Here is a 23,042-nt window from a genome sequence, read left to right as displayed (position 1 = left end):
CTACTTCCAGTAACAGTGTTGAAGCTCTCCGTTGCTCTCAACAAAATGTATCCTACATATCTAGAGTCAAGGTAACAGCTGTACTTCTTGACACTTCTTTGTCCTTCGCTTTGTCCTCCACCATTATTTTCAAAGCTTGACATAATGGGAGAATGTGAGTTGAATCATCTTTTTCTGATGTACAGCCAGTGGTGTACCAGTTCATACTTAACATACTTAAATTTCAATTCATACAGATAAAAAAAATAACAAGTTCTTGTTCAGAGTTAATTCTCATAATTTCACTGTCCCAGTATGAAGTAGTTCACATTTATTTGTCACGTTTTACACAAATCAACCACTGATTTTTCAAGAGAACTTCCTCCTTCCAATCCATCACTAGCTGCAAATATTTCCACTCCAAAATTGAACAAATTACCAAATTACCAATTAAGGATCACGAATGCCTACAACACAGCAGAAACATACAAATAGAAATCAATGTTATACATGGATTTAACTACTGAAATGTGGCGCAGATATAGACAGACAAAAGAATGTTTTGTTAAACCAGAAACCAATTGCTGGAAATTACAAAATAATGCTGTAAGAATGTTGAGATTAATATATATTCATCTCAATGTGTCCTTTCAAATTTGATGCCGATGTGGCTGATGTACAAAGTTGTTTGTTTGGACGAGGTAGGCGCAGTTTGTGCAAAAATGTGAGTGATTTCCATCTGAGTATTTACCTGTTTTTACATAAAACTCCACCAAATACGATGTAGAACTACCTTCCACAGTACCAGTATCTTAGTGTGTGGCATTTTTTTTTTTTTTTTTTTTTCAAAACAAATTTATTGCCATTTTCATTCATTTAAATCTTTTAATAGGAACATGTATTACAGTTTCCTCATAGAGAAATAAATGCATAAATAAAAACAAAAATATATATGGCACTTATTTATACCATTGAGACTCTTGAAAACATCAGATATTACATTACATTTTCAGTCTATGAATTGGCTCATATGTATCTTAACAATTTCAAAGGAGAAGAATATTTATTTAATTCAGAGTATTGAGGGTGTTTTATTTTTCCATTTACATGAGTGTCTGAAGCTAGGTGTGCAATTTGGTGTTTCTAGGATGTAAAATGTGGATACAGGAGCGATTTAAAAACATATGAAAATTTTGACGGCTCTCCTTCCTGCCTGAGAAAAACATAGCAGAGACGAGGGGTGAGCATATCCTTTAGAGGGCCACAGTTCAAATTTGGCTTGTCTGACTGTTAAAGTAAACACATTTTTCAAGAGAGGACAAGAATCTATACTACTTTGGAGAAAATGACACATGTACCTCAAATTATGTGCCTGTGAGGGTGATTTACAATTTTTTTTTTTTTTTTTTCGATACTTCTACAGCTATTTAATCTGTATAAGTAGTGGCTCTGTGTTGAAGCCTGTGGCACTAAATAAATATGGAGAAGATTAAGTAATTATTAAGTAAATTATAATATTATTCATCAGATCTGATATGTTTTGGGGGGACAATTGTTGAATAGAAAAACCTGCATCTTTGTGTGATTCACTCGCACTAACCTGCTAGACTGTCATGCCAGGTACCATAAGGGAGTGTTGTAAAACCTGAGATCTCTTTGTTCTCGTGAGAGATTTCAAATTGTGAAATCAAATCAAAATCAAATCAGATTTACTTATACAGCGCCAAATCATAACAAAGTTACATCAAGGTACTTTACATATACAGCATGTCTAGGCCAAACTCTTTATAAAATGATTTAAAGAGACCCAACAGAACTCGCCAAGCAAGCACTTGGCGAAAGTGGCAAGGAAAAACTTCCTTTAAAGGCAGAAGTAGGCTTGGGGGGGCAGCTATCTGCCTCGATCTGCTGGGTTGAGAGAGGGAGAGAGAGAGAGGGTTGGGGGGTGGGGTGGGAGAGAATTAGAGCAAGAGGAGGTGATATTCAATACAATTCAACACAGGTGCAGGCGGGAACATATGATGCTGTATGGAGTGGACATGGGGTGGCAATGATTCACCACCTGCAGGATGAGGAAGAGAAAGAGAGAGAGACAGAGAGAGAGGAACAGATGCTCAGTGCTTCCCCCAGCAGCCTAGGCCTATAGCAGCCTAGCTGACTTTTGACTTTTTAACTGTAAGCTCATACAGAAAAGTTATAAGCCTGGTCTTGAAAATTGCTAAAGAGTCCACCCCCCGGACTGATTCTAGAAGTTGGTTCCATAGAAGTGGAGCCTGGGAACTGAAAGATTTACTCTTGGAGACTTTAGGAACCACAAGTAAACCTCCATCTAGAGAACAGAGTGGGCTACTAGTAGTAGGACGGTAAGGAACTATGAGCTCTCTGAGATATGATGGAGCTTGGCCATTAAGAGCTTTATATGTTATCAGAAGGATTTTAAATTCTATTCTGAATTTTACTGGCAGCCAATGAAGAGCAGCTAACACAGAGGAAATATGATCTCTTTTCCTAGTTCCTGTTAATATTCGTGTAGCAGCATTCTGGATCAACTGAAGGCCTTTCAGAGATTTGTTTGGACATCCAAATGGTAATGAGCTACAGTAGTCCACCCTGTAAGTTGCAAATGCAATTTTTTGACTAGTTTATGACTATGACTAGTTTTTCTGCATCACCTTGAGAGAGGATGTTTCTGATTTTCCTAACGTTTCTCAGGTGGAAGAAAGCTGCCCTGCAGATTTGTATTATGTGAGGGACAAAGGACATGTCCTAGTCAAAAGTTACTCCAAGATTTCTTACAGTGGAGCTGGAAGCCAAACTAACCCATCCAGACTGATTAGATGATCAGATTGGGTTTCTCTGAGGTGCTTAGGGCCGAGTAGAAGAACTTTTTTGTCAGAATTTAGAAGTATATAATTAAACATAAAACATAAAAGTTTGGATGATACATATCCAAACTTTTATGTCTTCTAGACATGTCTGCAGTCTGACCGTCTGTGTAACTTCATTTGGCTTCATTGATAAATACAGCTGAGTGTCGTCTACGTAACAGTGGAATTTGTTGCTGTGTTTCCTGATAATGTTGTCTAGAGGAAGTAGATAAAGAGTAAAAAGGATTGTTCCAAGTACCAAGCCCTGTTGGACGCATGCGTGAGGAGGAGCTATTGTTTACATGAACAAACTGATGTCTATCTGATAAATAGGATTTCAACCATCTTACTGCAGTTCCTTTAATCCCAATTACATGTTCCAGTCTCTCTAATAAAATATTATGGTCAATGGTGTCAAATACAGCACTGAGATCTAAGAGAAGTATTGAGGCTGATCCATTGTCTGAAGCCATTAGAATATCATTGGAGACTTTAACGAGCGCTGTTTCTGCGCCCTGATGGGCTCTAAATCCTGACTAAAACTCTTCAAGCAAACCGTTCCCATCCAGATAGTCGTGTAATTGGTTTGCTACTGCTTTCTCAATGATTTTAGAAATAAATGGAAGGTTTGATATGGGTCTATAGTTGGCCAAAACATCTGGATCAAGATTCGGCTTTTTAAGCCTGTGTTTGATGACTGTGGTCTTAAGAGTCTGAGGTACATAACCCAAAGATGACGTCTAATTAATCAGATTTAGAATGAATGGCTCAATTAAGTAGGCTCTTTAAATCTCTTCAGATAGGCTAGTTGGTACTGGGTCTGATTGACAGGTTGATGGTTTAGATGGCGAAACTATAGAATCTAGCTCTGAGAGATTCAGAAATAAGAATGATTCAAGATGTAAAATAAGTGTTGCAGTTGATTCAGGAGTTGCTGAATTCTTTCTCTGATTGTGATAGTTTTTTTATGTTAAAAAGTCCACAAAATCATCGTTGCTGAGAGTGAAGGGGATCACTGGTTCAATTGAGCAATGACTCTCTGTCAGCCTGGCTACAGCGCTGAAGAGAAAGTTGGGGTTGTTCTTGTTTTCTTCTATTAGTGCTGAGTAATATGAGCTTCCAGCACTGTTGAGAGCTTTTTCTAATTTCTTATTTCTGTGACATCTGCTTTAAGGCACAAATTTGAAAATTATACCAGGGAGCCAGCCTCCTCAGTTTGATTACTTTATTTTTAAGAGGGGTGGTATCGTCAAGATTTGAACACAGTGTGGCCATAGTGCTAATGACAAGGTCGTCAACCTGTGTATGGGAGAAATCCTCATTTGAATTTAGATTGTTGGAAATGATGACTGAAAGTTCTCTCTAAATTTAGCCACAGCATCTTCAAACATACATCTTCTAAAGCTGAATTTATTCCTCAAAGCTCTGCAGTCAATTAAAGTAAACTCAATGAGGTAATGGTCAGTCAAAAGAGAGTTTTGAGGGAGGACTGTTAACTTGTCAGTTTCAATGCCATATGTTAGGACACAGTCAAGGATATGATTGTAGTGGTGAATGAGTTCATCCACATGCTGGGAAAAGCCGGATATAGTGATATTAACAGAACTGGTTTTTCCCCTTTCCGTTTTGAGTGGGAAAGACTAAGAGTGAGGCTTTCAAAAGACCTACAGCCAGATTTTGGTCTAGGGTTGATGAATAAGCTTAAGTGAAATATCGTAGATACCCCCTACTCCTCAACCTGTGGTATGAGGGACGTGACATTTAACATGAGTGTGGGTGAATGACAATTCAGTATTTGAAAACTTAACTTTTCATTTCAAAGATGACAAAAATATTGAGTGAATGTTGTTTAATGAACACATTCATATTCATGCACAAAGTTGTCAACAACACAGCAGAAACATACAGATAGAAATAAATGATATACATGGATTTAACTGCTGAAATGTGACACAGATGTGGACAGATAAAAGAATGGTGTGTTAACCCAGAAACTGGAAATCACAAAATAATGTTGAATTGGAAACACCATCAGTAGAAATTCATTCTGTAGTTATTATCAGGAAATGGGGATCAGATCTATTAATTCTTAGTCTCTTAACAAACCAAAATAAAGCAATCCACTTCATCAGCCCAACAAAATTGGGTAATGTATCAAGTTGTTAATTGTCATATGATTTTAATAGACAGGAACTCTGATGGAGCAGGGTACAAAGGATAGGATTCAAAGCAGGGACTTTGAAGCTATTGCTATTGTTTGAAGCTATCAGGATTTGGCAGCTAGACACTGCCAAATCCTGATTGTTAACCAAGTCTTCAGTCAGAGCTCTCATTGATATAAAAATAAGGAGTTGTCTTGTGATTTTACCTGTAGTTACTTGTAGAGTAATCACTTAGAAATGAAGTTAGAAAGTAATTAATATTATGGTATTATTAAATATAGTCCAGTTCATCAGCTGGCTCTCTCGGATCATAGCTGCTTTGGAAAGGGAAAAATTGCAAAAGAGAGAGTGCAAAGGTTAAGAGGACAGCAATGCAAACTTCAGACTGTGACAGTCACACCAAAAAGTAGCAATGGTATGTTCAAAAAGTTCAAACAGGTTTTAAATCTGTAGATTAGCCTGTATATACCCCTCAATTCTATTCCAAAGGACTGGCCACACTGTTAAGGTCACAAGTGGAGGTTTTAAGAAGAGATCTTATAGAATTTTATGTATAGTTATATGTTTATGATTGATGACAGCTGCAGAAATTACTGAGTGAATTCTGTCACACTTTTGACGACTTGAGAATACGTTGTAGCTAATACCCTTTTTCTTTTTTTCTCCTCACCACAGCGAGGGAAGAGAATGTGGCCACTTTCCGTGGCTCGGAGTACTTCTGCTATGATCTCTCTCAAAACCCCATCCAGAGCAGCAGTGATGAAATTACACTCTCCTTCAAGACATGGCAGCGCAATGGCCTTATCCTTCATACTGGCAAGTCAGCTGACTATGTTAACCTGGCCCTGAAGGACGGCGCTGTCTCCCTTGTTATTAACCTCGGCTCTGGAGCCTTTGAGGCTATTGTAGAGCCAGTCAATGGGAAGTTCAATGACAATTCATGGCATGATGTCAAGGTGACCCGCAACCTACGACAGGTAAGCCACTGAGTAGGGGTATTTTGGAAAATTTGGGAATTTTAATTGTGTATTTACATGCAAAGCCTTCTTTAATTTATCATGTCAAATTGTGCATGTGTGAATAATGTATAGCAGTTGAGTTGAAACGTGATATATATATATAGGTAGAATGCTGTTGCAACAATGTGTTTTGCAAGTAGTGACCCAAGGCCATCTTAAAACCTGTCTCATATATTAATTTCATTCACGAAAGAGGGGGGAGGGGGGAGAGAGAACAAGAAGAAGAGGAGAGAAAATGGCAATAAAACAATGCAAACAAAACATACTGATATAACTACTGGCTTGAAGCCTGGTACCACTAAATGAGCACTGGTAAATAATAACAGTAAGTGACAATAGGGTTTTTAGCAGACGTAACATTGGGAACTTAGAAGCAGTGTGTAATGATAACCATTGGTAACTACTGCAGCAGCAGGTATGTCCTGATCAAAAATGACTGGTTAAATGATTAGATGACGCTTCTCTAAAGCCTAAAGATGGGTCTGAGTTCATAAGTCAAAAGTTCAGGTCATCCAGGACTTTAGGTCTGTAAAACGTGCCTGAAGTCTGACTAACTGATTAGTTTCAAATGGCTTCGAAGGAAACATATATAGGGCGAAATGGATTTGTCTCCATGATTAACTAAAGTGCATGAGAAAGAGCCATTGCTAACATAAACAAACTGATTTGTCTGATAAATATGTTTAAAACCAGCTTAGTTTGGTTCCTTTGATCCCAATTTGATGTTCAAATCTTTGTAATAAAATATTTTAGTCAATGGTGCGAAAAGTAACACTAAGATCTACTCAACAGGACAAGCACGGAGGCCAATACATTGTCTGAATCCATTACAATATCAATGATAACTTTTACCAATGCCGTTTGTGTGCTATGATGTATTCTAAAACAAGCCATTCCTATGCAGACGTTCACATAATTGGCTTGCAACTGCTTTTTCAAGAATTTTAGAAATGAAAGGGAGTTTAGCCATGGGTGCCAACCCTTCCAGAACAATATTAGGTTTTTTGAGTAGGTCTTAAATAACTGTCCAAAGAGAATTGAGTTGAGAGCGACTGGACTTTTTTCAATATCCTTGAAGATGGTTTGTCTCTCATCCAAGGGACTTCCAGTTTGCGCCTTCTCACTCTGGAAAGTTAGTCTGGCTGGTGATGGAACTCCGATATAAAGCCCCAGAGGAGCATGGAACCAAATCATATTATGATGTGACCTCTTTATTCATCTGCATCCCTACTATGCAAGCTCTGGAAACTGTGATGCAGCATTTATGTGACAACACCCTCCATAATAGGACCAACCTTAACCCAGACCAGATTTGTCAGCTAATGGACCTTTGCCTGAACATGACATATTTCCATTGTGCTATGGGCTCCCCAGTATCTTCCTTTGTGGCAAACGTATACATGGAAGAGGTAGAACGCAGGGCCCTGACCTCCTTCAGAGGAACACCCCAGAGCCACTGGTTCAGATATGTGGACGACAAATGGGTCAAAATCAGAACGCAGCAGGTGCAAGCTTTCAGCAAACACATCAACTCAGTGGACAGGAACATTAAGTTCACAAGGGAAGATGTTAAAAAGAACAGTCTCCCATTATTGGATTGTAACATCATATTGGGTAAGACAGAAGCCTTCACATTGGGGTTTAAAGGGCACCTATGCACACAGACCATTGTCTACTCCTTGACTCACAACATCTGCTAGAACAAAAAGTGGGCGTGATCAGAACTCTGTAACAGAGAGCGGACAATATTTGCACTTGAGGGAAGCTCTCAAAATCTGCAACTACCCCAGCTGGTCCTTTGTGAAAACTGTAGCACGTTCCAGAAGGACTAACCAGGTCAGTGAGGAGGAGAAGAGTAACAGAAGCAACCACATAGCCATCCCCTATGTTTCTAGAGTCTCTGAGAAACTCGAGAGGATTTTCAACAAATATCACATACCAGTATACTTCAAATCCAACAACGCATTCCAAAAGAAACTGGTTCATTCCAAAGTCCCTGTGCCACACAACCAAAAAAGCAACCTGGTGTATGCTGTCCAATGCAAGAAGGACGGCAATGACCTATACATGAGAAACAAAACAGCCCTTCCCAAACAACTGGCACAACACAGAAGGCCTACTCCACCGGACTACACTCAGGGGTCTATCAACATTTAAAGAAGTCACACTCTTTCGAGGATAGTAAGTAACAGGGAAGATATATGATTAGAAGACTGATCAAAGAAGCCATCTATATGAAACTGGAAAAACCATCCCAACAACAGAGAATAAGGTCAGCGACACCACTTCTCTCCCATGCACAATGCTGTCTGTTCAGCTAAACCCAAGAGACTCAAAAGCTTACCCTTTAGAAAAAATATTTCTCCATGACTATCAACCACTCTCGGCCGAATCTAACACCTCCAACGATAGCTGTTCAAGCTCTAACGAGTCATTGACATCCAATAGCTTGGATAACGACTCTGAGGTGTTATATCAGAATTTCATCATCAGCTAGTGAGACTAGCTTTCCCTAATCAGAAGGCACAAACAGAGGAAGCCCCTTGGATGAGTAGCGATATGTCTTCAAGAATACCGAACCATGTCTAGTAACTCTCAACTCAATTTTCTTAACTATGACCTGGATGAGTGAGAACCTTCACCGACATGTTAAACAACTACAATCTTGAAAGGCTACATAGAGAAATTTTTAAATCTATGTCGATCCTCTACTAATTGTGCCTCTTCAATTGTTTGTCTTGGTGCAACTTATCTTGAAAATATTATAGCTTAACTTATAAACATATTATAAATCCTTCAGTTTTCATTCTTTGGTTTTTGTTTGCCCAAATCTACCAACATCCACAGTTCCCTAACTTACCCCACCTTTGTGCAAAGCAAACAGGCACTGGATACACCATGGTAAACAAACTTCATTGTATGGTAGATATCATTTTCATTATTAATATTTGGTTTGCTGTGCACTTTTCCTCTTAAGACCTCTGGTTTACATTTCTAAATTGGTTTTGAATCTCTCAATTTTCATATTTAATGTTTTCTTGAAATTCTTTTCTTGCTCTTTTCTTTTAAATTAATTCATAGCATGTGTACATAGTGGCTTCTAGGTATTGTTGGGTTTTTACTCTGTATGTTTTTATTAAATCTGCTTCACTCCAGATTCTCCCATTAAATGTTTTTGGCCATGATATTGTGGAAACTGCCAGAAATCTATTACTGCCAAAAGGAGACAGATCCACATTCGGACTCTAACAAAATGGCCTGTACAATATATGCATTATCAAACATGAACTGAACCCCCTTTACACTACAGTCTCTTCTTTTATTTATTTTTCTGAATGAATGAAATATACAACCCACACTAATTGACAATTCCACACACAATGCACATATTGGGCTATGCAGTAATTATAGCTATATTTGACACAACAAAATATATGAATGAGGAGGACGTTATTACAAAAACAATAATTATTTTGTGAGACAAATGCCAAAGATTTTGCATTGTTTCAAGCCAAAGAAAACTAACTTGTGCTTTAGGTAGTACATCACTGTAGATGTGTCATACAGAAAGGGTTGTGTAGGGGGTTTCACCACAGCTATCTGCCTGGCAAAGCAGCAGGTAAACAAGAAGTATTCTTCATCTTTAGCTGATGTTGTCCACCCATTTGGCTTTCTTTATTTTTGTCTCCAGTGGCACAGAGGGTTATTTAATTAACCATTTGAAAAAAAAAAAAATGGTAAAAGGTTTGTCATTGCAATTACATTATGAAAATTAGAAGTCTATTACTTCTTTTATGCATGCACATAAATGCATGTTTTTTCTCTCTCTGCTAACATCTTGCTTTGACATCTTATGATCTCTTCATCTTACTGGTAGAATAAAAAATGATGAACTGAGCCATAACACATGTAAACTCATCACCAGGTCTGGGATTTATCATTGACAAAGACCTGAGTGGTTTTTAAAATACTATCAGCTATCTTATATGCTTAAAATAAAAAAATAAAATAAAAATAACATTTTATCTCCCCCTTACCTTTCAGGTTACAATATCAGTAGATGGAATTCTGACCACCACTGGTTACACCCAGGAAGACTACACCATGTTGGGCTCTGATGATTTCTTCTATGTGGGTGGAAGCCCAAGCACAGCTGACCTGCCTGGATCTCCAGTCAGCAATAATTTCATGGGCTGTCTAAAGGAGGTAACATGATCTGATGCATTTAGATTAAATCAATTACGAATCACGTTTTCCAGATAATACTTTTCAGATGGATTTCACACTGTTATTTATTATATAACTGAAGCCCATGAAGGTATAGAATTAAGAATTAGAAAATATATTGATACATTCACACTACAGTGAGAATACATAAACTAACAGTGCAGCTTGAGGGAAAAACAGGGCTAAAACAAGTTTATTGACGGATACGTTCCCTATGAGATTAGCTGGACAGGTTATATCACTATGATTCATGATCATATTGATAAACATAATACCCCAGCTAAAGTGGTCTTAAGTGACCGCAGGTTAAGTCAAAATAAAATCACTGCACCCTAAATGCAAGGTACATTTAATGTGTCTTTGCAAGTTATTTAACAGCCCCTTTTTTGTGCTAGAAACGTATTTCAAGGCTCTCTGTCTGAAATGGTTCAATGTCATGGTCATGTTAGATGAGATGGTGTAAGGATCCAAGTCCAAATTCATAACAAGCTGTGATGGATGAATGGATATGGAATTATACCATATTAAAAACCAAAGCTCTTTAATGAAACCTAGTGTCATTCTTTAAAGTTGGATAACTGTGTTATATATAATGGAAAGTGAATGTCATCAGGAGGTATCATTCCTCTGAATGCAAATTGCCTTGTTTAGGCTGCTCCCTTTTATGCTTAATTAGTTTGTACTACTGGGACTGAGTTGGAATGAAATTCATCCTAGGATCTCAAAAATGTTAACCTATCACACTTCACAAGAATCATGCAGTAAACAGAATGCAATGAATTATAAGATAAGTGTAATAAAAACGCTTAAGGTAAAACAATCTAGTCTAACCCAGTGAAACATTCTTTATTTTCTTTATATGTTCCATTTTGTAGAATTTTATATTATTCCTCTATCTATACATTAATTGTATAGACAGAATTTCTGTAGATAAATAGTCCTCTGCATTTATGATGCCTATATTGTGTATGAAATGACAGCTGGTGATAATGTTGGATAGGTGGGCTGAATACTGTCGGTCAGGTTATAGCAAATGTTTTCAGAAAAAAAAAAATATTTTCACTCCATTTCAGCCACAAATAATGTTGCAATTCATGTGAGGCTTCAGTGAAAAAGTTGTTTTCAAATTTAAAAATTTTCAACCACTTAATGATTTTTGTACAATACAAAGGACAATATAAGATGCAGAGAGAGACAGAGGAAGTTGTTGTAGCCTTATAATGCTCCTCTGGCCTACTTTCTACTCTGTGCCATCCTGGGTAGGTTTGCAAATCCCTCTAGTTCCCCAAACTATACTGCTCAAGGAGTCACTGAAGGTTTATGTAAGTACCAAAATGGTGCAAACGTAATACTATGGCTTTAACAATTTTAGTAGATTGCAACCTAATTGAAGACCAGTGGACCGTTTGGATTAATATGGTAGGAAGTACTCTCCACATCAGCACTGAAAAACCAAATGAAGGAAAATCTTTAAAAAGACATTCATCCATCCTATTACAGTGAAAGACATTAAATTTGAACTCTCACAGAGATATCATGGTTAGAGTTACTGTCAAATAACAAAAATGAGACACAAACATACATTTCCTTAATAATGAGTAAAATATTCAATGTTGGGTTAAGTTAACATTTTGCTGAAGACACTTGCTGCTCTAAAATTGTATCTCTCATAGTACCTGACCTTCCAACACAAACATAACAATTTGGTTCTAGTCTTCCAGTACAAATTTTTGATCTCTGTAATCCTTAAATAAATGAAAACAGTACAACAGCATAAATAATATGAACTTCCATAATTTTGTGGTAGTGAAATGTCAACTACAATCATCAAATAATTGTGTAAGTTAGTGATTTGTCATAAACTATGTTCATAAAATGTTGACAGCAAAGTTTACTCAGATACAGTAAACTCAGATACACTTATTTCAGCTGTATGAAGCAGTTTTTCATAAGCTATGAATATATACAGTGCTGTGAAAAAGTATTTGCCACCTTCCTGATTTCTTACTTTTTTGCATGTGTGTAACACTCAACTGTTTCAGATCATTAACCAAATTTAAATATTAAACAAAGATAACCCAAGTAAACATGAAATGCAATTTTTCTGTGATGATTGTATTTGTTAAGAGAAAAATACTATCGAAACCTACATGATCCTGAGTGAAAAAGTAATTCCCCCCCTTGTTAAATGATGAGGTAACTGTGATTGATCATATTATTGTGAAAAGCTGAGTTCAAGTCCATAGCCTTACCCAGGCCTGATTGTTGCCAGACTTTTCAAATCAAGAGATCACTTAAACACTAAACCCTAACCCTGACAAGGTGAAGTAGGCCATATTGAACCCAAGACATCATGCCACAATCCAAAGAAATTCAGGAGCAGATAAGAAAAGCAATTGACTGTCTTAGTCTGGAAAAAGTTACAAAGCCATTTTTAAATCTTTGGGACTCTACCGAACCACAGTGAGAGCCATTATCCACAAATGGAGAAAGCATGGTACAGTGGAGAACCTTCCTAGGAGTGGCCGGCCTACAAAAATGAGCCCAAGATCCCAGTGATGACTGATCCAACAGGTCACAAAGGAACCCAGAACAACACCTAAACAACTGTAGGCCTCACTTGCCTCAGTAAAGGTCAGTGTTCATGGCTCAACCATAAGAAAGAGACTAGGCAAAAATGGCATGCATGGCAGAGTTCCAACGCGAAAGCCACTGCTGACAAAAAACAACATAAAGGCTCTTCTCACTTTTGCCAAACAACATCTTGATGATCCCCAAAGCTTTTGGGAAAGTATTCCGTGGACTGATGAAACAAAGGTTGAACTTTTTGGAAGGAGTGCATCCTGTTACATCTGGCGTAAAATCATCATGCCATCAGTGAAACATGGTGGTGGTAGTTTCATAGTTTGGGGCTGTTTTGCTGCTTCATGACCTGGATGACTTGCTGTGATTGAAGGAACCATGAACTCTGCTCTCTACCAACAAATCCTGAAGGAGAATGTCCAGCTATCAGTTTATGACCTCAAGCTGAAGCGCACTTGAGTTCTGCAGCAGGACAATGATCCAAAGCACACTAGCAAGTCCACTTTTGAATGGCTTAAAAAAAAAAAAAATGAAGGTTTTGGAGTGGCCTAGTCATAGTCCAGACCTGATCCCAATTGAGATGCTGTGGCATGACCTTAAAAAGGCTCATGCTTGGAAACCCTCCAGTGTGGCTGATTTAAAACAATTCTGCAAAGAAGAGCAGGCCAAATTCATCCACAGCGATGTGAAAGACTCATTGCCAGTTATCGCAAACACATGACTGCAGATGTTGCTGCTAAGGGGGCTTCAAGCTGTTATTAGGTTTAGGTAGCAATTACTTTTTCACATGGGCCACGTAGGTTCAGATGGCTGTTTTTTTTTCCCTTAATAAATGAAATCGGCACTTAAAACTGCATTTTGTGTTTACTTGTGAGTTATCTTATAAACTTATATTTAAGTTTACTTGATTTGAAATGGCTAAGAGTGACAAAGGTGCAAAAAAAGTAATAAATCGATAAGGGCGCAAATACTATTTCACAGCACTGTAGGCTATTACTACTTTTTTAATTTTATATAAAAACAGTTAACTGATTCAAAAAGAACTATTCAGCATTGCACTACAATAACATAATGATGTTTGAAAAACAAAGGTAGTGATAAGGTGATAACTGTACATTTACTGATATAAACACTTTACGACATTAATTAAGCTTGATTAATGTTGATTATTGATTTTGAGGCAAAATATAAAATGACAAGATTTAAATACATTGATCCATCTGATCCATGGAGTGCCCAAGTCGCATCTTATTGGAGTTAAAGGATCTGCCACATTGTACAGGCCTCAATGGGCCAGGGCCGTTTGGGTGGCAAAAGGTGGACTCAGTGTTAAGTACGTGGTGCCAGTGTTATGACTAACCTGTGTATACATTTGAAAGAGCACCTATCCTCTGCTGACATAAGAACTAAACTGAGAGGAATGGGTACAAATCAAAGTCAGTTGTGTCAATCAATCCATTGGTTACGGGAGTGGAAAAAATGCAGAACAGACATGAAAGCGTTTATGTTGATTCAAAGTCCAACATGCTAGTTCAACATATTGTCCCAGTTAAAATGGTCTTGTCCTAAAACCTAAAAATCTCAATGATTTTTAACTTATCTGCAGCATCACATAGTTAACATTATTTATGCACTCTTTTCACACATGGTCTGAAAAATCCTTGATAGAGTCAACCACATTCTACTCTCCTAATCAGTCTACCAACCAACACATCTGCAGCATCACCCCAGCTCCCCCTCTGCCCACTGTCTAGCACCCTTGTATTCTCTGTCGCTTGCCATTAAAGCTAATTTCCCTGCTGCCTAAGCTCTTGTCCTCACCATGCACACAGCGGCATTATGGATAAATGTTTTGTTACCATGACACCAGGTACTGGTCCCTCTTGGTAGCCCCTATGACTGGCTGGCCCATAATTGTTATGTCTTTTATAAGCCAGCAATTACAGAGAAAGCCTACATCTGAAAACCTACAAAATACATAATGACCTACAATAACATATAATTGCTATAATTGTCACTGTCATTACACCTCCATCAACCACTCACATCGAGTCCTGTGGCTGTGCCTGTACATTGCAGCTGTCCAACTACAAACTGCAACAAAAAGACAAAGGATCAGCTCAGAATCTGGAGGATGAACAAACGAGAATGATTTAGTCACTTCCGGTTTTATGGGACTGTGCATTTGTAATCAACATTCTAATACGTCTTTCAATTAATTTGTCAGGTTTTTCTTTTATACCCCTATAAAACAGTATCCCAGCTGAACAGTAACTTTTAATCTTCCTTTTAGTATACCATTCATGACATGGTAAACTTTTTGAAACACATTTACCACATTAAGCCTGTTATATGTCTAGTCAGTGCAGATTCAGCAATAAATATACATTGTTATTCTTACACCTCTAGATTAATCCTATAGCCCAAGTAACCAGTTATGTTTTTTTGCAATATATAATTAGAATATATTCACACTTTACATGCCAAACATATGAGCCCATAAAATATGATACGTTATAGACAGTAATATGCAGTTTCACCACCATCATCAAAATTATTCCTGGCTCATTGTCTGCATTGTATCTAATGACCATCATGGGGCAATCCACTGGATTAGCCACAGTTATTGTAAAAAGAAATCAAATTGGTTTGAAGTCTATTTAAAAAAGGCACTCCCTCTCATTTGATTTTTAACGCTCATCTTTACTTTTGAGTCTTTTTCAAGACATGGTACTCACTATTTTAAATGATGGCCCCATTTAGAAAACAGGAATTAGAAGATAAAAGATACAGCACATCAACCCCTCACTCTTGCTCAGCTCCTCTTTCTCCTCCATATATGGTTTCTTCTGGCTTCAAAAATATCAAGATGGAAGTATTAAAATTACAAATGGGAAGCTTTAAAGCAGTTCAATGGCTGATGCTGCAGTACGCCATCACTACGCTATCACTGATCTGTAACAGTAAACATGTTCTATGGCTCATTTTAAACTAAAGTTTTTTTTCTAAATTTTCTTTCTTTCTTTCTTTCTTTTTTCCCCCAAAATTTCCTTACCTGTCCAAAAAGCTATACTTTTGCAATACTTTTTTATATGCTGACATCCAGCTTTTGTCCAGCTTTTGTTGTTATTTTTTAACCTAGAACCAGTACCCCTTGCTTTGTTATTTATCACTAGCATTTCCGTGAGCATCTTGCAATTTCAAATTTTACGGTTATATGTACTTTTTATTTATTTATTATTATTATTTTGTCCAACATGCATGTTCTAACAGTATGAAGAATAAAATAATAAAAATTCAAAATCGTCTTACTCACCCACAAAGCACTTTACAGTGAGGCCCCCTCCTACCTTAAAGACCTACTCCACCCCTACACCCTTTCCACCACCCTCCCCTCCTCTAACACCAACCTCCTGACCATCCGTAAGACCGAGCACTGCACCTGAGGGAACAGAGCTTTCTCAGTTGCTGCCCTCACCCTCTGGAACTCAACACCCACAAAACATATGTCACTGCACCAACCTCACCTCCTTCAAGAATCAACTCAAAACATGTCTGCTCCACTTTGCATCTCTTCTCATCTCCTCAGGAGATTTTCTAATGAACCTCTTCCAGAACAAAGCGGGCAGGAAGACATCTCACTGTTTTGCCAGATGTGGAAGTTTGCTGGGCTTGACAAGGTGTCGTGGACTGCCTGCACCAGGAACTAGATCCGGCAGAAATCTGCCTGCATGATTTCTGACTAGGTGATCCTGCGCTGCAATGCACTCTCCCATTTGGTCCAACTGCCTGCTGCCGGAGTCCCACTGCCCTGCTCACTCGTTCTTTCTCAACACCTGCTCAGACCTCTTCCCGGAGAAGATGGTGTCTGTCCTTGCTCTGGGCCCTGCTAAACCTGGGTCCTTGGAAGTAGCCCAGACCCGCTCTGCCAATTGTAACAGCTCCCACCAATGCCTGTTGTCTTAGTCGTGACTCTAATCCTAACCCTAACCCTATAACCCAAAAAAGAAAAAAAAAAAAAAAAAACATTTCCAAAAGTGATTATGCCACCTGTACCAGAGCTGCTCATAAAAAAATAATCACCTGCTGTGTGCTGACACTTTAGTGTCTCTGGAGTCCCCTTTACTGGATGACACACACTCACACCTATGCGCGCACAGTTACTCTTTATTTGTCACCTAGTTTGATCCAATCAATGTGTAAACCATCAGTAACCTCAGCCACATTTCATTGGACGAAGCAAGATGGAGCCCAATTGGACTCTTCTGTAAAGGAAATAGTGCCACCTTGTGGGTAAAACAATATGCTGCAAAAAGTCAGAAAAAACACATTTTAGCAGTCTCATGGCAAGACCATGTGACTGCACCTTGAAGACAAAGGTTGACATACTTAATATATCTTGATAAATATATATTTGTGTGTGTGTGTTTGATTTAGCTGTGTTCCTAGATTTCCTGTTAAATTAATCTCTCACATATGCATGGGACAGTAACATACATGTGATATATGTGATAGCAGTAGCAGTCTCCCTGTGCAAAGATAGAATTCGATCATTTTCACTCCTGGTAGATAGTCATCTTTGCACAGTGTACAGTACATGTAGCACATTCACATCTGCAACACATACTATACATTGTCAGTTGAGATTTATGAACTAAACACTAAGCAAACAGTTATCTGTGGATGATAAATTATTGTCTCCTGAACACAGAGACATTTATACACAACACACATTACACCAGTAGTCCACAAACCAGCCCCCGCCCAATAGAAACAATGCAATAATAGTTGAATTGTGCAACTGCCAATTTTCCATACATACGTTGGTTAAATTTGGGCTTTATATATTAATCTATATATTCTTGATATATGTGATATGCAAATTTCCCAACAGAGGGACTAATAAAGGATTGTTTTATCTTATCCTAAATTGATTTAGTGTCATCTGTCATCTGTTGATGGAGGACTAATAATCTCAACCAATCAAATTCACTAAAACATCACTGTTCATTCAGACAAAACCCTGAGTATGGTGTAAAAGCAAAGGTATCAATATGAAAGAGTGAAAGAGAGCGCGTGTTTGTTTTGTCTTTGTATGTGCCCAGAAGATAGCCAGGCAGAGGTTATCTCTCTGTTGAGAGAAAAAAAATCCATATTTTTCCACTTGAGCAGATTTCAATTTACGCACACAGCCTCCCGTGGCTTCATCCCTTCATTGTTATTGACGCCATTTAGGGATGCTGTTATAAAAGATTGGCTGTCCATCATTAAATGGACACTTGCTCATACAGAAAAGCTTTGTGGCAAGGGATGTAAGCTGTGTATCTGGATATAAGTACAGTGCTGTGAGTTATATGGTTTATCTGTGGGGTTAATTCAGTCAGTGAGGTAAGGATGAAGAAGGTTGACACTGTGCACCACACATTACCGACTTTCTACATTTGTTTTTTGACAGTGCAGCGTAGTGATGCGTGTTTGAAAATTTAAACAAACCAATCACATGTTTTTCTAGATAACATTAAGATGTACCTTTAGCAAAGACATTTGATACTGTTGGGAACTGGTAGGACAGAATTAATAGGAATTCATGAATGAATAAATATTGATATTAAATAACTGAAATGAATTAAAGTTATCAGGAACAAAATAGTCTATATTGACTATGATTTAATACTGAATGTATATTTTTTAATATCAAATTTTTCCCTTAAAATTTAAAACCAAATTTACTATATTAGTAAACGGTAAGTAACAGTACTTAACAGAAAGTAAAAATTTTAAGTTTGATATCTAGAGGCAGCAGCACAGTGTCACATTCAGTTCCTGGCCTTGGTCCTTTCTGTGTGGAGTTTGTATTTTCTCCTTGTGCCTGCATTGGTTTCCTCCGAGTACTGCAGTTTACTCCCACCATCCAAAGACATGCATGTTTGGGTTCACTGGTGACTCTAAATTGTCCGTTGGTCTGAGTGTGAGTGTGAGTGTAGTACCCGGAGGAAAACCGCCAGGCGGGGGGAGAACATGCAGACTCCGCACAGAAAGGCCCCAGGCAAAGGAACTGAAACCACAACCTTCTTGTTGCGAGGCAACAACAACAACATCTGCTAAAAAATTGTAATGCTATTCTCTCCTTATCACAGGTGGTGTACAAGAACAATGACATCCGCCTTGAGTTATCCCGTCTGGCTCGAATTGTGGACCCGAAGATGAAAATCCAAGGTGAAGTGTCCTACAAGTGTGAGAATGTGGCCACTTTGGATCCCATATCTTTTGAGACTCCTGAAGCCTATATCAGCCTTCCCAAGTGGAACACCAAGCGGATGGGATCTATCTCTTTTGATTTCCGAACAACTGAGCCCAATGGCCTCATCCTTTTCACTCATGGCAAACCTCAGGAGCGCAAAGATACTGCTCGTAGCCCGAAGAACACCAAGGTCAGTCCATATCCATCAAGATCACTTCTGAGAAAAATCAGAAAAGGTAAACAAATTTTGTTGCCACTGGTCTAGACGTTTGGGATTTTTCTCTTGCAATTACATCACATGGATTTTAAATTGTAAGAATGACAAACAACATTTCAGGTTTTTTACTTAAAAATCACACCACAACATTCTGTTGCACCTGTAAACATTATCTAATCGAACTAATACAGTGTATTAAAAAAGCTTCCTGCTGACTGCCCCAACCTTTTTACAGAGGAAGTGTTTTGTCTGAAAGGCCTGCATTCATCTCTTTTGTCTTTTGCCCCTGTCCAGGTGGATTTCTTTGCTGTAGAATTATTGGATGGCAGCCTGTACCTGTTGTTGGACATGGGGTCAGGAACTATCAAGGTAAAGGCTACTCAGACAAAGGTCAACGATGGAGCCTGGTATCATGTGGACATCCAGAGAGACGGACGTTCAGGTCAGTTGTGTTGATGAAGTTGAAAACATTTCTATTTCAAATTTGTGGATAGAAACAAAAGCTGTTGTAAAAATTGTGCAAATAAAGATTAGCACAAGAGTTGTCTTTACAAATTACTAAGAGTGTACAAAAAATTTGCTCAGTGATCATTCAGAATAATTCAGTCAGATAATATTATGAACTAGAAAAATCTGATCAAATCAAATAGAATTTATTTCCATAGCATGCAAAGTCCATACAGAGAGGATCCAGACCCTGGAACCAAATCCATGGCCTTCTTGTTGTGGGGTAACAGCGATAACCACCACTCTGCTGCCCACAGTTTTAAGTTAGAGTATAATTAATCAGAGAACCACCAATGTGTCAATTATCAAAATGTGGTATTTAGAAAATGTTAGCTGAAAGAATTGAGCTGCATATAAACTATTGCTTTACCTCTGCACTGTGTTCTGGGTTGAGGTCAGGGTTTATGAGAAATTATAAGCAATGTTACAACACTTAAATGGGATACAATTTGTTGGGGCCTTCTAGTTCATTGGTGATTGGTTATGAAATTGGCCAAACTATTAATATAAAATATATTAATATTAAATGATGTATTTAATTAATATCAAAGTTAACCTCGAGGCACCACCCTAAAAAGGGAAGCATTAGCTAAATCGCCAATCGAATTTCATAAAATACTATTAATTTTGGTCTATCATGAAACTGCAGCCAAATTACTATATTAAAGGATTCAGAGTTCTGCAGAGAAGAACTTGGCAATATCCCTGTTTGTCCCACATCAAATAGACCAGCAGTTGTGTGTAAGAACATTTAATATAAAGTAACAAACAAGCACACAGTTGCTATTTTAATATGAGTTGTATACATGTATGTATGTGTTTCTGTTTGTGTGTGTGTGTGTGGCCAAATGGCAGACAATGAAACTACAAATAAAATGGCTGCTGGCGCCACGTCTCATGCGGTCCTTTGTTAAGGCCAGCTGAAACAGTTCCAAAGTGCCAGGGTAAAATGGGGGGAGGGCTAGTTGCATGCAGGCCGAGTGATGTGCTACAACAAACCAACAACCAAAACACATACAAGAAAGCATAACAGAGAAAGTATCCAAATCCACACCTGCATGTACAAGCGTGAACAGGTCTGTTAGCTGTACTTGTTTTATGCTATGTTATGCCCAGTGAACATTACCCAGTTCTTGGACAATCAACTGTCCTTCCTTGTGCTTTGTCCAACCCCAGAGTCCAGAGTCCAGAACTGCAGGTCTGAGTGGTTGAAATTCCTTTTTATCTCCTTAAGTTGGTTGCATTGTTGGTGTTGCAGTTGAGTTTGCAGTTGGTGCTAACTTGAGTCTCGTTGCTTGCAGGAAACAGCAGAGAGACGTTGCATCAAGTCTGCTGGTGTTTAGCTTGTTGAATGGGCTGTGCCACAACAGCAACATGTATCAAGATGTTTAAACATCATGTTTAGACAGATGTTTATTATCCTTGTTGATATGAGCTGATACAATATAATTAAGAACTATAGTAGAGGAACTAATTACAGCATAATAAAAAGTACAGTTACAATAAAGTGAAAATAAGAAATATGCCAAATTATTTTTTTAAGTGTGATCAGTGTTTTCTTCCTCACATGACCATTCAACCATGTACTGCATCCACCACAGGCACCATCTCTGTAAACAGCAGAAGGACGCCATTCACGGCTAGTGGTGAGAGTGAGATTCTTGACCTGGAGGGTCATATGTACTTAGGGGGGCTTCCTACTGACCGCACCAACCTCATCCTACCAACTGAGCTCTGGACAGCAATGCTCAACTATGGCTATGTAGGCTGCATTCGTGACCTTTTCATTGATGGTCGAAGTAAGGACATCCGTCAGATTGCCGAGGCACAAAATGGTGCTGGCATCAAACCTTCTTGCAACAAGCAACCTGGAAAGCAATGTGAGAGCTATCCTTGCAAAAACAGAGGCATCTGCAAAGAAGGCTGGAATCGATTCATCTGTGACTGCACTGGGACTGGCTACTGGTCCCGCACCTGTGAGAGAGGTAAGGTTTGCATGTCTTTTTTTTTTTTTTTTTAAGTTTTTTTGCCTTGGAACATACTTTCACTTTCTATTTGTACAGCGCCAAATCATAACAAAGTTACATCAAGGCACTTTACATATAGAGCAGGTCTAGACCAAACTTTTTATAAAATTATTTAAAGAGACCCAACAGATCCCCACCATCAGCAAGCACTTGGAGACAGCGACAAGAAAAAACTTCCTTTAAAAGGCAGAAACCTCGGGCAGAACCAGGCTCGGGGGGGCGGCCATCTGCCTCGACCGATTAGGTTGAGAGTAGGAGAGAGAGAGAGTAACAGAGGTATGGGGGAAGGGGGGGGGGGTGTAGGCAGGAACATGATGCTGCATGAAGTTCATGGACATGAGCTGTAGTATGGAATTCATGAAGATAAGGGAGCAGCAGGCGTTGCAGGAACATGGGATGGCGATGAGTCACCACCTGCAGGATGAAGACAGGGAGAGAGAGGAGAGGAGCTGGGAGAGACAGAGACTTCGGGAAAACAATGCAGTACACATGCTTAGAACTGGGAGAAACAGGGATTAGGATTGGGAGAAACATTCTAGGAAGAGATAATAGTCCTTAAAGCTAAAGTCGAAGATTGGAGTAGCAGTGATCAATCATTACAGTTTTGTATATACTGGTGGCTGATATGAGACAGATTAGAACTGTGTACTATTCAAAAACTACAGGTTGCTAAACTGAACCTGTGCCTACTCCCCAAGGATTACTATCACAACAACATTTCCAAATAAATTGGTTTGCAGTGAATTTCAGGGTTATGAGACCCCTAAAGGGTATAAAGAATGTATAATGAATACATTCAATTCATTATTCTGTCCTGAGGATTTGGACAGGAATAGAGAACGTCACCAAAGGACCTTTTAAGCTGTGCTGTGGTATCTAGACCAAGACAGTTAAGTAGCAGAACCTTACCCTCACCCAAGTCAGATCAAATCAAATCAACTCAGTTTTATTTGTATAGCACCAAACCATAGCAAAGTTATATCAAGGTACTTTATAAGTCCTGGAAATTGTGAGGTTTAGCTTTAAGGGATCAGACGTGACTCTCCAACACATCTCACAAACACTGAATTTGATTGAGATCTGGGGAATTAGGATCTTCGTCCACCATCCACCATTCCTGAATGATTGTTGCAGTTGTTGCATGTTCAGGGAGGTGGTACTTGTCAAATTAACATACACATGAATGGCAGGTCTGAAGGTTTCCCAGCAGAAC

The 23,042-nt window shown here is 38.5% G+C and overlaps 1 protein-coding gene across 1 annotated transcript in view; it reads left to right on the top strand.

The window, feature by feature from the left end:
- Positions 1 to 23,042, top strand: part of nrxn3a (neurexin 3a) — a 142,778-nt gene that overhangs the window by 46,518 nt on the left and 73,218 nt on the right. The window contains 5 exon segments of the mRNA XM_029493515.1: positions 5,684 to 5,985; positions 10,072 to 10,233; positions 18,975 to 19,268; positions 19,590 to 19,737; positions 21,404 to 21,787. Coding sequence (XP_029349375.1) covers positions 5,684 to 5,985; positions 10,072 to 10,233; positions 18,975 to 19,268; positions 19,590 to 19,737; positions 21,404 to 21,787 — 1,290 coding nt within the window.

Source organism: Echeneis naucrates, chromosome 22, assembly GCF_900963305.1.
Source record: "Echeneis naucrates chromosome 22, fEcheNa1.1, whole genome shotgun sequence".
Lineage (NCBI taxonomy): Eukaryota > Metazoa > Chordata > Actinopteri > Carangiformes > Echeneidae > Echeneis > Echeneis naucrates.
This window is presented reverse-complemented; position numbering and strand designations above follow the sequence as displayed.